Source organism: Glarea lozoyensis (genome assembly GCF_000409485.1).
Source record: "Glarea lozoyensis ATCC 20868 chromosome Unknown GLAREA14, whole genome shotgun sequence".
Taxonomy (NCBI): domain Eukaryota; kingdom Fungi; phylum Ascomycota; class Leotiomycetes; order Helotiales; family Helotiaceae; genus Glarea; species Glarea lozoyensis.
In genome coordinates, this window is record NW_007360988.1 from 1,753,729 (window position 1) to 1,771,939 (window position 18,211).

The 18,211-nt window shown below is 33.8% G+C and overlaps 2 protein-coding genes across 2 annotated transcripts; one reads left to right on the plus strand and one right to left on the minus strand.

Annotated features, from left to right (window-relative positions):
- Positions 1–12,783: 12,783 nt before the first annotated feature.
- Positions 12,784–14,901, plus strand: GLAREA_07179 (uncharacterized protein; the record flags this gene model as incomplete). Its single annotated transcript, XM_008081127.1, has 2 exons — positions 12,784–13,476; positions 13,528–14,901. 2 exons carry the CDS (start codon positions 12,784–12,786, stop codon positions 14,899–14,901), a joined length of 2,067 nt encoding a protein of 688 aa, XP_008079318.1.
- A 244-nt stretch (positions 14,902–15,145) lies between these two features.
- On the minus strand, positions 15,146–18,075 carry GLAREA_07180 (ClpP/crotonase; the record flags this gene model as incomplete). The annotated part of the gene is made up of 4 exons (XM_008081128.1): positions 15,146–16,114; positions 16,166–16,303; positions 16,478–17,880; positions 17,955–18,075. The coding sequence occupies 4 exons, from the start codon at positions 18,073–18,075 to the stop codon at positions 15,146–15,148; spliced, it is 2,631 nt and encodes an 876-aa protein (XP_008079319.1).
- Between the last annotated feature and the right edge of the window lie 136 nt (positions 18,076–18,211).

Below are 18,211 nucleotides of genomic sequence, written 5' to 3' on the forward strand. Positions count from 1 at the left end.
ACTTAAAGTATAACGATTTAGTTTTACTTAGAGTAGACTAGGGTTATTATAAGGTTAGTATATTAAGAAGTAGGCAGAAGATTATTACTTATAGATTTAGAGATCTATTCGTTATAATAAGAGTAAGTTAAATAGATAATATACTATTACTATAATAAGTTAAGTACAAAGCTCCTATCTAAGGAAATTATAATTATTATATAGAACTTTTCTTTTCTTAAGTTCGATAGGCTTACTAGTTAAACTTATCGAACTCTTACCTAGTTCGATAGGTTTACTTAGTAAACTTATCGAACTTTTATTATTACGTAATAGTACCCTAAACCGAGGCCTATCCGCTAATCTAAACCTAACTAATATTAACTAAATTAAACTATTAGACAGTAGTCCTAAAAACTACTTAATTCCCGTAACCTCGCCTAATTCTAGGACTTTTAGTCCTAGGAGTATTACGACGCCGAGGCCGACGCTACTCGTAATATATAATAAAGTATATAACTCTAGCCGATAGCTACTTATTATTAAGAATAAGTATAGTAGTAAACTATAGACGTTCGCTCTACTAATAAGAAAGTAGGTTAAGATCTTAAGAGTATTATAGAACTTTAACACCTAAGTTATAAGATAATATAGGCTATATATCTATATATTTCGGTATAACGAAGAAAGGGGAGTTTTCTTATATTTTAGTAAGTCGGAGTATAAGAAATTTATAGAGAAGAAGAGAATAGCTATTAAGTTAACTCTACTATATATAAAGAAGCCTAATAGTAAGAGTAAGAAAGTAGAATAGAAGGTAATTTTAAGGTCGATTATAGTACTTATATATACTAACCTTCTAGAGAATCTATAGCTAGAATCGACGTAAGTAGAAGCTTACCTATATAATATAAGTCTAGTAGAAAGGTATAACTAGAAATTACTAAATAAAGTACTACTATAATAGTTTCGAAACTACTATTACTATTTTAATCTAGACGTAATTAAGCTAATTACTATAGATTTAAAGCTAGATTAGAATAGTATCTATATCTATAGTTATAGAGTATATACTATAAAAAGAGATAGAGAGACTAGACTATTTAAGAAAGGGTTTAAAACTATAATAAGAGCTTATATTAAATACCTTATAGATTACGTTATATTAAATATCTATAAGATCTAGATTCTAGAGCTAAAAGAAGTTATTATTACTTATAACGTCGTCTTTAATAAAACTAGCTTCTATAATAAAGCCTCTAAAGGAGACCTAGCTTTAGAAATCTAAAAGAAGAGAAGCCTAGTTAACGAGATTTAAGAACCTTTTAATAAAGCTCTTTAGGACGTAGATATAATAATTAAAGGTATCTTTAAAGAAGATAATATACTAAGAACCTATTAACTATAAGTTAATAAGAATAGAGAAAGCCCGATAGATATTATAAAAGCTTAGCTAGAAGAGGCGAGTACTAGAATATACTAGCTAGATACTTAGCGCTATAAGCTAAAATCGGGGGTAAGAACTAGTAGTATTAGACTTTTAACTTCTAAGAATACCTCTAAGTCTAAATAGACTAGAGGTATAGAAACTACCTTAGAATAGACGTCGTCGACGTCGAGGGTATTAGAGAAAGTACTAGCGGAGCTAAACTTAACTTTATAGCTATAGAATAATTATATTATAAGAGGAATCCCTTAAGTAGTAGTTTAGTATATACTTATCGCTTCTAATTATTAATATATTAATAAGAGAACCGCTAAAGCCGAGTCGTCTAAGAGATAGAAATTAGATAGTAAAACTATAGTAGCTTAGAGTAAGGATAATACTAAGTCGATTACTCGAGTAATAATAACTAAAGCCTCGGTAAAGAGAATATAGAAGGTCTATAAATAAATAAGAGAGTATTCGACTAGGACGAAGTAGAAACTAGGAGAAGAGAAACTAAAGAGAGACTTCGATAAAGAAAAGACGTTAGAAATCTATACCGTTCTAGATAGAGATATTAATTAATTAAATAGAGAAATAGAGTAATTCTTAGAAATGTTCTAGTCGCTAAAGACTTAGAAAACTATTAAATAAAGGCTCCTAGACTAAGAGAGCTATAATAATATCTATAATATAGTTACTACTTTAATTATTTAAAATAAGTATTTATTATAGGCGAAAAGGCGCTTATCGGCGCCTCTAAGTAGTAAAATAGAGGGGGTAAATACTCCGATAAATTATAAAGAGCTTCTAAAAGCTACCTCGGTTATTTAGAGTAAGTACCTAGTATATATAAAGATAAGTTTATAAGCGACTCCGAGTATTATATATATAAATCTTTCGACTCTTCTAACTAAATAGAAGAACCTCGAAATATATAAATTAGAAGATAAGTTTATTAAGAATATAGTAAATAAAATTAAGAACCTAGAAAAGAAGAACTATTAGATAATCTATTTAATAAGCGATATACTAAAGATATCTATTCTAGTAAAGTAGGTATTTATATATAAGCTTAATTAGAAAGGCAAATTACTACGTTGTAAATTAAGGCTCGTAGTAAGAGGTAATCTATAATATAAGAATACTATTTAATTAACTTATATAGTAACCTTAGCTACTAAGTCCTTCCGCCTATATTACGCTTTAGCTACTAAATACGACCTCGAGATAAAATAGTTCGACGTCGTAAATACCTTTATTAATATAGTATAAAAGAAGAATAAAGACTTAGTATATTACTACCTACTACTAGGATTTAAGTAAGTAGATAAGTATATTAAATTAGATAGAGTACTATATAGATTAAGGGATTCTCTAGTACTATAGTATAATAACTTTATTACTATAATTTAAGCTTAAGGCTTAACGTTAAGTAAAGAAGAGCTATATTTAATATATAATAAGAAGTGTAAAGTCCTTATTATCTTCTATGTCGACAATATTATTATATTATACTATAAACAGAATAAGGCTATAGCTAAGCTTATATTTAATAGAATAAGACACTTATACGAGTTAACTAAGCTTAGAGACTACTATTAGTTTCTTAGAATTAGGATCTTAAGAGATAGAGTTAAGAGGACTATAGAACTAGTCTACGACATATATATCGAGAAAATTACTTTACGTTTCGGCTTAGCCGAGAGGGTAATTCTAGTAACTCTACTTCTAACTATCGACTTTATTAAAAACTAGGATTAAGCGTTAAAGGTAAAGGTTAAGAAGTTCTAAGAGAAAGTTAGTTTAATCTTATATACTATAATTATAATTAGACTAGACGTCGCTTTTATAGCCTTCTAGCTATCTTATTTTCTTTAAAACCTAGCTTCTAAGTACCTTAAAGTAGTAGATTAGACAATACGTTATCTATTTAAAATACGTTTCCTCGCTATTTAATTCTATACTTATCTACTTAAGATAAGCTTATCTCTTAACCTCTTAGATACTTTAATTATAGCTTTCGATACTTTATTTATAGATAACTCTAAATCTCGTAAGTCGTTATATAGTTTTATTATTATATTATTTAGAGGTTTAATCTACTAGAGAGTAACTTAATAAGGTATAATTATACTCTTAATAATAGAAGTAGAGCTTCTAGGACTCTCTAGTATAGAAAAGGAGGTAATAGCTCTTTAGAGGTTATTTAAAGATATTTAATTAATTCTAGGTTAGTCGTAGAAGATCTATTATAATAACTAGTAAACAATAAGGCTAGTTATATAGAAAGAAGGTAGAGTAGAAACTAAGCTAAGGTATATAGATATCTATAATATATAGTTAAGATAGAAATACTAAAAAGAAAGCTTTAAGGTAGTTGTAACGATTTAAGTATTCTATATACTATAGATAGAGGTTTCGTCGGGTTAGTATATAAATAAGTACGTATAGAATTATTAGGTTATAGACTCGAAGGTATATTCATTATAATAAGAGTAAGTTAAATAGATAATATACTATTACTATAGTAAGTTAAGTATAAAGCTTCTATCTAAGGAAATTATAAATATTATATAGAACTTTTCTTTCTTAAGTTCGATAGGTTTATTAGTCGAACTTATCGAACTTCTAGCTAGTTCGATAGGTTCGCCTAGCGAACTTATTAAACTTTTCTTATTACGTAACAGTACTCTAAACCGGGGCCTATCCGCTAACCTAAATATAACTAACCTTAACTAAATTAATCTACTAGATAGTAGTCTTATAAACTACTTAGTTTCTATAACCTCGCCTAATCCTAGGACCTTTAGTCCTAGGAGTATTACGACGCCGAGGCCGATACTACTTATAATACTATTCTCTATTCGGACTAGCGAGACTATACGCTTAAGTATAACTAAGAAATACGTTAGTTAAAGGCTATAGACTTTCCTTCTTTCTAATATACTACTTAACTATATAACTAAACGTTTTAATATCGTAGCCCTCGGAAAATAAATTAATTTAACTAGAAGAAAGATAGCGCCTTACTCTTACTATAAAAAGGTAAGAAAAGAGTATATAGTCTCTTAGGACCTAAAATATAGTCGCTATAGTACCTATATATCCGCTAGAAAGTCGTATAATATTAAGGAGATAAATCGAATACTTATAGTTTATAACTAGAAGAGTATTAAGGTTTAAGAAGAGAAACTCTTCTTAAAGGATAAGTAGACCGAGGCCTAAATCTAAGAGATACTAGCTTACTATACTCGTATTTGCTAGTAGTAAAAGTTCTTATAGGAACGAAAATAAAAGATAATTTCGGTAGGTCTTAACTTATTAGATAAGTTAGACGAGTTAGAGAGAAAAGAGTAGTAGAATAAAGAGGAGAAGAGGAAGAAGAAGAAGAGAGAAGTAGAAGTAGAACGACTACTAGTCTACCCTACTCCGCCCGACGACTTCTCTACTTATAATCTATTACTACTCGATCTAAACTTCAATTCTAGGTCTTTCTAAGAGGCCCTAGATACTAGTAGTAGAACTTCTTAAGCTACCTAGAGTAGTTAAGGTTATTTATTAGTTCCTATATATTTTTTAATTATAAGTAGTCCTTCTACTTTATTAGATAATATAGTTTCTTTCTAATAAGTTTATAGTCTAAGATTTTCTTAACCTTATACTTAGTATTAGAGTTAACCGGTTCTATTTCTATAACTAGAGCTAGTAGTACTCTAGATAGTACTAGCTTAAGAAGAGATATATAGAATACTAAGAAGATATTTATATTCTTAGGTAGAGCTAATTTATAGTTTAAGTATCCTTTAAGTACTTTAATTTTAAATAGTTCTAATTTCTTATTATCTAGTTTATCGCTTAGTTATTTTATTTAAATATTACGTCTAATTAAATAAACTCTATCCCTCTTTTATAGCGTAGGCTTCTAACTACGTCTCTTATTATAGTAATATACGTTTCTTTTCGCGATAAACTTAAGTTCTTTAATAAGTTTTTTATAAAGGAAAGAAAGATTATCGACGAGAATTCTTTTTATTTAGTTATTAATTTTCGCGTTATAAGGTTCTTAGAATATAGTCTTTTTATAACTAAAGTTAGCTTTAAATAGTAATACTTATATTATTTCCGTAGATATACTATTATATATAAACTAGACTATAAGTAGTAGTACGACCTAATTATCTTATTTATAGTTTATATAATACTTTAAGTATACTTTAACTACTTAGTTTATTCTCTCGTTTTCTCTATTTGTCTATAGATAGAATAAGGTTAATAGCTTCCGCCTTACTCTTATATATACTATTACGGCCGTCTAGAGTTTAGATATAAATAGTTTATCTTAGTTAGAGATTATTCCCTCTAAAGTACTATAGTCTATAAATACGTATCGAATAAAAGTATATACTAGCTCCTTAGCTATACTAGACTCCTTATATAGTATTAGAATTATATACTTAGTAAGTCTTTCTATTATAACTATAATTAAGTTATACTTAATACTAGTTATTAGATCTCTTAATAGTAGAAGTTTAATAATAAAGTTCTATAATATTATTTTCTATAGTTATTTAGAAATTAGTATTATTTCTATAAGTCTATAAGGGCTATAGTATACTAGTTTATTTTAAATATAGGTATTATAGCCGGTTACTACGTCTTTTACTAGAGATCGAAGCTTATCGATATAGTATTACTATTAGATTCTCTAGAGAGTTCTTCTTATTTCTTAGTAGCTATATTCCGGAGTCTTATAGAATCTCTAGATAAATTCCTTAGTATATAAGTTAGGTATTTTTAGTTTACTATCTTTATATCTAGACGTTTTCTTCGAAACGTTAGGTTCTTTGTCCTAAGTAGCTATAATTTTATTATACTATAGGCTACGGATTTTTATAAGGGTAGATATTACCTTAGTATTAGAAATAAGGTTTCTGTCCTTATCTTCTATAAGTATTAGGTAATAAATACTTATATTATACTATAGTACTTATAAAGAGTCTATAGTAAGTATAGAATGTTCTAGAAAGATATATTACTAAGATAGTAAAGTTAATTTCTAAGCGAATATTCTAGAATAAGGACATTACTAATATTCTTATTAATATTAATAATAGTAACTAGTTGATTTCTAATAAATAGAATCTTCTAGAGTTAAGATTTCTACTATATAAGGGTTCTTTAGTTCTAAGTAGATAGCTTCTCTCTCTAAGTAATTTAAGTCTTTTATATTCGAACCTTAAGTCTCGCGACTACGATAATTACCGCTATTCTCCCTACGTTATATCTATATATACTTTATATCTATATATCGATATATACTCTATCCTAATATCTTCTTTTAGAATAGCTTACTTTTTATATACCTTATTATTCTTATATCTAGGCTATCGACTTAGAGTATTAGCTCTAGAGTTATCTTTTCTAGCGATATATTTAATAATAAGGTCGTAATAGGCGAGCTTCTCGGCCTATCTCGCTATTCTCTAGTTATCTAGTTTCTTTAAAGTAAAAAAGATACGTAGATTCTTATAGTCTATATAGACCTTAACCGGGTATCTAGCTCCTAGGAGGTAGATTTTCTAATGTTTTAACAATTTAACTATAGCTATAAGTTTCTTCTTATATATATTATAGTTCTATTTAGCTAGCGAATACTTTTCGGAGTAATAGGTAATAGGGTACTACTTTCTAGATTCGTCTAGTTATAGATAAATAGTACTAATAGTAGTATCTAAGGTATTAGTCTTAATCTTACTTAGCTTATTCTCGTCGAAGCTTCTTATTACTAGGTTACTAGTAAATCTATCTTTTAGCTACTAAAAGGCGGCTATCTCGGGTTCTCTTATAAAGAATAGTATATCTTTTCGCGTAAGTCGTATTAGTAGAGTTACTATATTAGAGTATCTCTTAATAAACTATTAGTAGAAGTTACCGAAACCGAGAAATAATTAGACGTTCTTAATATAGGTTAATTTCGGCTAATCTACGACTCGTTAGATTTTCTCTAGTTTAATACTTATCTTTTCTAGTTTAATAATATAACTAAGAAACGTTATTCTCTAAACTCTAAATTTATACTTACTTAGTTTTAACCTAGAGTCTACCTTTACTAAGGCTTCTAAGACTAAATAGACGTATTCTTTATAATCCTCTTTATCTTCTAAGTAGATAAAGAGGTTATTAAGATAGTAGATAATAAACTTACCGAGGTATTCTCGTAGAATATTATCGTTCTACCTTTAGTATATTACTAGTACGTTTTTCGCTCTAAATAGTATAACTAAAGGTTTATAGAGTCTAGAGAGTACTAGGAAGGCGAACTTTTATTCTTAGTCTTTCTTAATTTAGATTAAGTTAAAGATATTTCTCTAGTCTACTTTCGTAAATATCTTAGCTTTAGCTAGCTTATCTCGTAAGTACTAGGTATTAGGTAGCGGATATTTATTAGTAATAGTAATATTATTAACTTATTAGAGGTTAATATAAGGCCTTCTATTATTATCGCCTAGTTTCGCGATAATTAGTATATTTAATACTATTAGTAATTTAGATTCTCTAATCTATTCTTTCTTAAGTACTACTTTAACGTATTTCTCTAGCGTCCTAGTAGTATCGAAATAGTAGTATCTTAAGGTTTCTAAAGAGTACTTCGCTTCTTCTTTAAAATTAATTTTATAGTCTTATAGTTAATATTCGGGTAAGGCTCGAAAGTCTTCTAGGTTTTCGAATAACTTCTTATACTTCTAATACTATATAGGTATTTGTTTTTCTATACTCTTACTAGTATTCTATAGAGGACCCTCTATTCTATTAAGGTGTCCGGGCACTTTAGAGGAGGTAGCGTAAACCTCTCTCCGGCCTTTAAGTTACTACGAACCCTCGTAGATATATCTCCCGTAGGTTACTATATTAGTATACTAGTCTATTTCCGGGTTATATTCTCGAAACTAGAGTATTCCTAGAATAGTCTTATAGTCTCTAATATCTAAAATATCGAATTAGATATCTACTTTATATCCTCGGGTTTAAGTAGATCGACTAGCTAAGGTAGCTAGGTCGATAGTATTAATAACTTAGTAGTTATCTTAGTCGTTCCTTACTAGGCGAACACTACTCTCTTAGTATTAACGTAGACGACCTCGTAGCGGGTACTAGTCTTATTTCTATAACGTTAAAACTCTATAGCGTATTAGATTATAGAGCCTATTTAGGTAAGAGCTAATAACTTACGTACCGCTATTCTCTTAGCGTTAATATTTCTAAACATTTGTCGTATTTCTATCTTAAAACTCCCGAAATTTCTAAAGATCTTCTAAGTCGCTATTATTATACTAGCCGGTTAGTTATTATATTTAAAATAGTCTCTTAAAAAGGGTTAGATCTAAAGGTAAGCTAGGCCCTTAAGATAAGACGTAGCCTAGAGAACCTTATACTTTTCTAAGCTAAACTAGTCTTTATTAAAGGTAAAGTATAATTCGGTCTAAAGAAGAAAGGTCTCGAGCTCGAAACGGTTTTCTAAATATTATTTAGAGAGTACTACCTTAAGTAGTACTATATTTTTAACTATAATATTTCTTTTGTCGTCGTCCGGTATACTAATATTATTAGCTTTCTTACTACTTCTCTAGGTAGGGTTAGTAGTAGGCGTAAGGTCGGTACGACTAGTCGTTAGACTCTTATTAGGTAGTAGAGTAGTCTTCTTACTAGATAAAGCTATTATTAATAGTCGAGGTATACTTAGAATAAGTACTTAAAGTATAACGATTTAAGTATTCTATATACTATAGATAGAGGTTTCGTCGGGTTAGTATATAAATAAGTACGTACGGGATTATTAGGTTATAGACTTAAAGGTATATTTGTTATAATAAGAGTAGGTTAAATAGATAATATACTATTACTATAGTAAGTTAAGTATAAAGCTTCTATCTAAGGAAATTATAAATATTATATAGAACTTTTCTTTCTTAAGTTTAATAGGTTCGTTAGTCGAACTCGTTAAACTTCTAGCCGGTTTAATAGGTTCGCCTAGCGAACTTATCGAACTTTCCTTATTACGTAATAGTACCCTAAACCGGGGCCTATCCGCTAACCTAAATATAACTAACCTTAACTAAATTAATTTACTAGACAGCGGTCCCGGGAACTACTTAGTTCCTATAACCTCGCCTAATCCTAGGACCTTTAGTCCTAAGAGTATTACGACGCCGAGGCCGACACTACTCGTAATAGTAGTTTATCTTCTAACAAATAAGATACTAGCTAATAGTCTAACTAAGAACCTACTAAGATATAAGTTTAAGTACTTTCGATTACTTCTTAATCTATAAGATATTAGAGGTATAATTAAGAAGCTAGATTAGAGTTAATTTAGGCGCTTACTTACTAAGACTAAGCTCGAGCTAGAGTATATTAGAGGATTATTTTTATATATTATATATTTATTTTATTAGATAAGTTAGAGGTTCTTATATAGTTTTACGGCGATTAGAATAGTTTAAAAAGGTTATAGAGATAGAAAATAATTAATATTAAGCTATACTAGGCTAGAGAATAGAATATATTAAGAGGACTAGCCCTAAACCGAAATACTAGATAACTAGCTAACTACTCTAACTAAGTATAGAAATAAAGCTAAGAGAGTTAAACCTAAGTAAGTAAGTATAGCTTAAGAGGTAACTCTTAGTTCCTAAGCTAGAGATATAATCTTAAGTACCTCTATAAAGAGGATTTACGCTTCTTTATAGACTTTATATTCTCCGAAAGAAGACCTTTAATCTCTTTAAGATTAATTACTATATTATTTAAAACTACCTTTATCCTCGCTAACGTAGGGGTAGGTAGACTACTCTTTTTAAGTAAGTCGATTTCCTTCTAGACTATACTAGTAACCTCTAAAGCTATATAAGCCAAGGCCCGGAATTTCGTAAGATACTATACTTAATTAGCTATACTTAAGTTAGAAATAAGTAGTAGAATATATAAAAGTAGAGTATAGAGGCTTTCTATCTAAGTCTTTTTTAAGACTCTAGCTATAGACTATAATAAAGCTCTTATAATAGGAGCGAGTATAAGTTAGAACTAGGCGGTAAGGGTATAAACTCTCCGTATAGACGAAGTAGCGATTACTACCTAAATTATAGTAGTAGTAGCTAATCTTAGTCGTTCGACTATTTAAGAGAGACTAAAGGTAACTAGAGTAAGGCTTCTTACGCTCGGTAGTATAAGTATATTTCTAACCTTTAGCTATAGTCGTAGGACGAGGAGAGACTAAAGTAGAAGACTATAATAATTAGTTACTTAGTTCTATAAAAGTAAGTATAAAAACTTATAAGAGATAAGCTTAATAAACTCGAAAGACTTAGAGAGCCTCTACTACTAAGATCTAGATTAAAATTATTCTCTAGACTATTACTACTACTACTACTAATACTAATATCTAATAACTCTTTCTTTCTCGCTAAAAGGCGATAGTACTTCTTATAGTTACTAGCTTTAAAGGCGATATTTATTTAAGTAGAGATAAGCTTAATCTCTAGTAGTTCTAGTAGCTTTAAAGAAGTACGGTTTTTATACTTAATTTAAGCGCTAAGATCTTCTTTTAGAATAAGAGGTATAACTAGTTTATTCTAACTAGTAAGAGGAACGGCGATACGACGAGTATTATATTACGTAATAGTTACGCGAGTAGTAGCTAGTTACTTAGTAGTTTAACGTCTCTTTAGTATAGTAAAGATTAATTAATTAATTAATTAGAACTAGAAATAAAAAGTAGAAATAATAGAGAATAAGAGCTAATTTCGATAAGATCTAGAGAGTAAGTATTACTTATATACTTCTAAGAGCTTACCTCTTTAGAAGCTAAGCTTATATTATTTACTTAAAGATAATAGAATAAATTATAATTAGTTAAGTTTAGTAAGCGATATAATATTATATTTCTAAGTATAATAGCTAAAGCTAAGCTTAGAAATATACTATTTTAATACTTATAAAGAGTAGAAATATAAAAGGCTAAGAATAGTAAAGTATAGTTAGATAGATAGATAGTTCTTTAGAAGATAATATTAAGCGAGAAGTATTTAGGTTTCTACTATTTAGCTATATTTAGATAGCTACTATAGGTTTCTATAATATATAATTACTAGATAATACTAACTTAAAGCTATATTTAATAGGTAAGTACTACTTTAGGTAGTTTCTAAGCTTACCTAGAGAGTATATCGTAGACTAGGTTAGTTATATAGGTAATATAGTTTAGGTACACTATAAGAGAGTAGCTTAGGCTACTTACTAGTATATACTAAGTATAGGACTATATATATTAGATACTTAGCTGTCCTAAACCTAAAGAGTTAGACTTATTTTAATATACTAAACCTCTACTCTACCTATATACTACGTAATAGGTTACTAATATAAATAAGGAGATATATATAATCTAGTATATAGTAAATATAAGTAACTAAGATAGTAAAAAAGGTAGTTTTTAATAAGTAAAGAAGATAATATTTCGAAGCTATCTAGTAATAAGCTAATATATAAACTCGAAATAGAATAACTATAAGCTAAAGTAAGTCTACACTATTATACTAGTTTTAGTATATACTATATATATACTACTATAATATAGTAATACTCTATAAGTTCTTTCTTCTTTAATCTATAAATATAAACTAATTAGTATTAAATTACTAGATCTTAATTATTTATATAGTATAGTATAAATATTATAATATAATATATAATTTTTAAGTAATAATGTAAATAATTATTAGCTATAAAGAGAAATAAGATTTAAGTAACTTAATAGAAGTTATTAAGTCTTAATATATAACTAAATTATTAGAATAACCTTATTTCTTATTAGCTATAACTATACCTTAAGTAGAGCTATTACGTAGTATAATACTACGTCTATAGTCTTATAGCTCTTACGGCTATACTTCTTAATTATTAACCTACTATAACAAAATTACAACCCTAGCTTACCGCTTAATATAGAGTGTCGAGTACTATAATAAAGTAGTAAACTAATATAAATAAATCTATTTAGACTATATAAAGTAAAATCTATTTAATAAAGTAAATAAATTCTTAATAATATAAAAGTAGCTATATTATTAAAATAAAATCTAAGAATATAAAATAAAATCTAATAGTAATACTTATATTTTATATAGTATAAGAAGTATTATCTAATTTTAATAGTAAGCTAGAGGTATACTATTATTAACTAGTAGTCTACTAAAGTAAATATTTAATAAGGTACTTAATTACTAAAGACGAAAACTTAAGTAAACCCTAATTCCTAGAAACTATACCTAAAACCCGCAACTATACTACACGAAATCCAATTCCTAGCAACTACAAGAATGGCCTTCCACCTCGCCTGTCTGGAAATCTCTGAAGAACTCTATGTCTACACCGATCTCCCAACCGACGAACCAGAGTCAATCCGCCTTCTAAAATTGTGTTCCGGTCCCAATGAGCCAATCAAAGTATCCCTCCAAGTAGCAAATCTCGATAAAAATCCACAATACGACTGCCTCTCTTACACTTGGGCGGACCCTCTTTACCACGGCCTGTCCGCGCCAGCGGATATACAAATCACTAACGGCGAACGCTCTATTCCGATTCTCTGCGATGGCTTAATTTTGAAAATCACATCTAATCTCCAGGAAGCGCTTAAAGAATTGATAAATCGCGCAGCACAAGATACAGAACGCCAGAACCTAATCTGGATCGACGCAATCTGCATCAATCAATACGACGAAGCCGCCAATAAGAAGGAAAAAGGCCATCAGATAAACATGATGGGTTCAATCTATAGCGCCGCAAAATCGGTAATCGTATGGCTTGGGATTACAGATGAACACTCCAAGCCGGCGATCGAAGCGGTGAATCTCTTTTCTACTATCGAACCCGAGACGTTCAGTAACGTGAGGATCTCTACGCTTTTTGATGACGTGTTGAATGAGTTGACCGATGAGGTTGATATTGAGTGGTTGAGTCTTGCCGCGTTTTTGCAAAGGACTTGGTTTAGTAGAATTTGGGTAGTGCAGGAGGTATGGCTCATTTTTCTATGTGGGTTGGGCATAGGCTAATGACGGGCATAGGTGTTTCTACCAACCAAGATTCTGGTGCTTTGCGGTTCAAGTACCCTCACTTGGTCCGCAATAACGGCCTGCTCGCGCTTCCTCCGCGCCACAAACCTGGGAAACGTTCTCATGGAAGAAGCAGAAAAGGTGACAAATCCAAATACTGCCACGGAAACGGTATATGTAAAGAACATCCTCTCAAATCAATACATTTTCGAAAGCATGCGAGAGCAGAAAAGAGCAGATAGAGTGCTAAACCTGGAACAGCTATTGAGTTATAGTCGATATTTCAACGCAACTGAAGCGCAGGATCATGTCTTCGCATTGTACGGTATTTGGGCCAAGAGCCTACCTAAAGAGAAAATTCCTGAACGAATGGGAGCCGAATTGAAGGAGTCAGTCGCACGAGTATACACACGTGCTACCCTGGAGTCGATACGCGAGACTGGTGATCTGAATATCCTTTCACTAGTAGAGGATGCTTCCGTTCGAGCAATTCAGTTGCAAAGAGAAGGATTACAGGAATTGTCAGATCTGCCATCCTGGGTGCCGGATTACCGGGTTGTGTTGCAGCCTACTCCATTATCTGGGAACCCACGACTAACGGGTGGGGACGTAGGACGCTGGAATGCTAGTGCAGGTTTGATTTGGGAGATTCCGATTAGTGTTGATAACAGCGCGCCATCTGTGCTACTCCCCGTGAAGGGGGTTTGCTTCGATACCATCTCCGAGATATCGAAAGCAGAATCAGAAATTATGGGAAGACACCAACTCAAATCCATTCTCTACCTACTCTCAAACTGCCCATCTACCTACCCAGACGGAAGCACCACCATCGAAGCCTTCTACCGAACCCTAATCAAAGACACCTACCTCAACCAACCAGCCTCCAGTTCCGCACGACTCGCATTCCCGTACTTCATCCTCATGCGAGTTCTGGAGCTCGAAGTCGCAATGAACAATGAACCCGAACAATACACCACCCAAATGACTGAAACCAAATCGTTAATCCAAGACCTCTGCTCTAGGCCAGATAATAATGGAATTATACCAAGTTGGGAGATGATTGAAGAAATGAGGGGAAAGATTGAGGATGAAGATAAACCGCCAGAGTTGACGAGGGAGATTAATGATATTCATCATGGAGTTTTGACGGCTGTTACTGCGAGGAGGTTGTTTAGGTGCGGGAAGGGGTGGATGGGGATTACGGCTGAGTCGGTGCAGGTGGGGGATGTGGTTTGGGTACTGGCGGGGATGAAGGTGCCGGTTGTGCTAAGAAGCGTAGAAGGAAAGAGGTGGAAGGTTGTAGGGGAAGGATATGTGCATGGAATTATGAACGGAGAGGGGATCAGAGGAAGGGAGAAAGAAGTTGATTCGATTGACTTGGAGTGAGGTTTAATGGATCGGGGTGATTGGTGGTGTTGCTGGATGAAACAATAGTTGCAACGTGTTGCGACATGACCTGAGAGGATTTTCTAGAAGATTTCCAGCTTCCGGCAGCTTCGTAAAATTTAATATGTGGATATCGTCATCAATAAAAAGGGGGTATATATGTGCTAAAATCTAAGTGAGTTGTGACATTAAGCTTACACAACGCCTACAAGTTACTTTTAAATTCCTACCCATTACGTTCCTCTTAACTAGGCAACTTGATCCCTCCAAGGTTAGACGCCTTCTTCCCGCAAGGCTGACTAGCAGTCTTTGGTATACAAAGCCCAGAGAACGCTTTCGTACTCCCTACTTTGTGCACAGAAGTGACCTGCCTTCTACACAACCCAGCCCCCGTGAACTGACCAGTACACGGCCTCCCATTGCCTTCACCCTGCGATATCACCGGCGTACAACCATCAACACACCGCATTACCGGTGTACCATCAACGCAAGACGGTACTTCTCTACAAAAAGCCTTTTTTCCTTTACAGTCCTCATTGGAGGTGCAGGCTTTCGTTGTGGCTTTTCCGTCTCCGCGTACGATGCCGAAATCGGTCGCTGTAAGCCCATCGTTCAGGGCCGCGGAGGTGGATGAAGAGGCAATATTTAAAGGGGCTAGGTAGGCCGTCAAGTTGAATGGTGGAATTGGTATGCCTGCTGAAGAGCTGGAGGGGTTAATGAATGAGTTTATGATTTGACCGGTTGAGGCTTGGCCTGTGGTACTTGCAGAGCCTGCGATGCAGAGCGAGGGTTTGGTCCAGATCGAATCAGCGGCCATTTGCCAAAGGGCGGTATAGTTATATACTGTCTGAGGGGTGTAGAAGATACGGCAATCGGCAGCTTCGTATGCAAATTGTAATGGGATTGTTTCGTCTTTTCGAACTTGGTCTCGGAGGTTGATATTGCCGTACACTACGAAAATACTCTGTGTCTCGGTTCGATTTGGTAACTGAGCAGCTTTGGGTGAACTCTGGTTTGTGAGGAGGAATTGTGTGACTTCTATGTTGGCGTCAAGAGTAGAGATAGATAAGCCTCGAGCGCCCCGAGTTCCACTTGGTGCTTGCATTGATCCTGTGGTGGGCCTTCCACCAACCACGACGGTACGTACTCCAGCTTCATGGCGCATCATTTCCATGAATATAGCGCATGAGGAACTGCATATACCATCGGAAAGCTACAGAGCACTTAGCATTTGGATCAGCCAGAGTGGGAAACGAGGACTTACGATGATGATATCTTTTGCTGCGAACGGTGGAGTAGTATATGTTGCAGCATCTCTACCGAACCCAAACACCCCAAAAGACGGATTGTTGCTTGCTGTGCTTGCTTCGATAAAGACAGGACTCGACAGGTTGTAGCGTTGCTATTAAGATATCGTTGTTAGCAAGCGCTCTTCTAGGGTAGCCTGGGCTCTAAATATAATGGACTGAATAGAGAGGCAGTGAGAACATCCTCAAAAGCCCTCTCCGAGAATCGAGAATCGATTTACTAAGTTTGGAGCTCGAGAACCATCACATGAAGAAGCAGCGAAACCTACAGTAGTAGTAAAATTATCCCCATTAAAAGCATTGGGACCAAAGAACTCCGGCCAAGAAGTAAAATTCTTGTCAGTCTCAGCATTTATACGATCCGTCGCTACAAACTCGTTGGCCGCCAGAAAACTGTAATCCTCATCGACGGTACTCAAAGAATTCCAATACCCAGTTATCGTTTCACCCATCAGGTCAACCATGGGATGAGCACGTAATCTAGAACCGCCGAATGGGTTAATATCGGGGAAGAATTGCCTGAAAGTATCGATTGCAAGCAGAGGTTGGCCCCCAAGGTTTTGTTGAAGATCGATAACCACTTTTGACAGGCCTGCCGCTTTGGTCTTTGTGATGAAATCCTTGATAGTATCTTCGAATGTGCCGATTGCTTCCCCCTGTTCGTCGAAACTGGGGATACTAAGAACTGATGTTGAGGTTGATTTTAGGAAGTATCCTGACACAAATCCTCCGCCAAATTCTCCTAGATCTTTCTGGAACACATCAGGGTCGTCAGGATAGGCGGGTGAGTCCCATTTAGTATTGGTAGGTGCTGCTGGAGAGGTAACGGTTGAAGCTTGGGCGCTGGAAGTTGGCGTAGCAGCCGAAGACGCTGCGGCAGGATTGGAGGTGTCATCATCATCATCATCTTCAAAGAACGAAGCAGGATAGAAGCCTAGGACGAAGAAGTTAAAAAAGTCGCCACCCGTTTGGAGCGGTCCGGTGGAACCAGGTGAATTGTAGATGGCCAGGAACTTCTCGGTAATCGAGCTACCATTCTCAAAGCCAAAGGTTACTGTGTCCCCTGGGTAAAAGGTCGCTCCACCACTGAAGACATCGAAAACTCCTTGGATATCCTGTGCCGCGCTAAGCATCAACTGGTTCCAATCAGCGTGAGGCTCTAGGGTTCCGGCCGAGTTCTTGTTCGCGAAATCGGTCAGATAAGTGATTGCGTCTTGATCATTTATCGACGTTACTGCCGAAGGTTGATAGGTTGTGAAAGACAAGCTATCGAATACATCCTCTGCTACATAGACCTTTGGAAGTTGAGTCCCGTCAACCGAGAGCGTCACCAAATCGTATGGACTAGCGAAACTGAATGCGGAGAGGATTCCTGCAATCAGACCAGTATGACCATCGTGAGCTGCGATCAAGAGAGTTTGTAGAGCCGCCTCAAACTCGTACTGATTTGGAAAAATTCCTCTTGTGATACCATCCTGTAACTGATCTAGTCCCCCGAGCAAATCGACGCCCGGTTGTTGATAACCAGCTGGTGGATTCTTTAAGTAGGTCAAAGTGCTTTGGAACTGTAAAGTATCTTTATAGTATTGAATGAAGCGCGTTGCGACTGCTGGATTGAACGGGACACTGGTGAGGCACTCGTATGCTAAGCTAGCCTCAAAGATGAACGTATCTGTCGCGATGTTAGATTGCAAGTCGCCCAGATCATCTTTTGGGGGGAATTGCCTTCGTTGTTAACGATATCACCGCATGCTGTTGATTGAGGATTTGGTGCGGAGACGGCCGTGGATGATACTGCAGGAACCGCGTTTGAAACCCCCGACAGCAATAAGACCAGAATTAGGTGCAAAAAATCAAAAGAAAACATGATAGTTACAATAATTTAAAAGAATGACGATGTCACAAATGGAAAAATGAATGTACGTTGAGGTTAAAGCTTACGAAGCAAGATCGGCCTGGGAAGCAACTCACGACATGACCCTGAGGCTCTGCATGGGAAATTA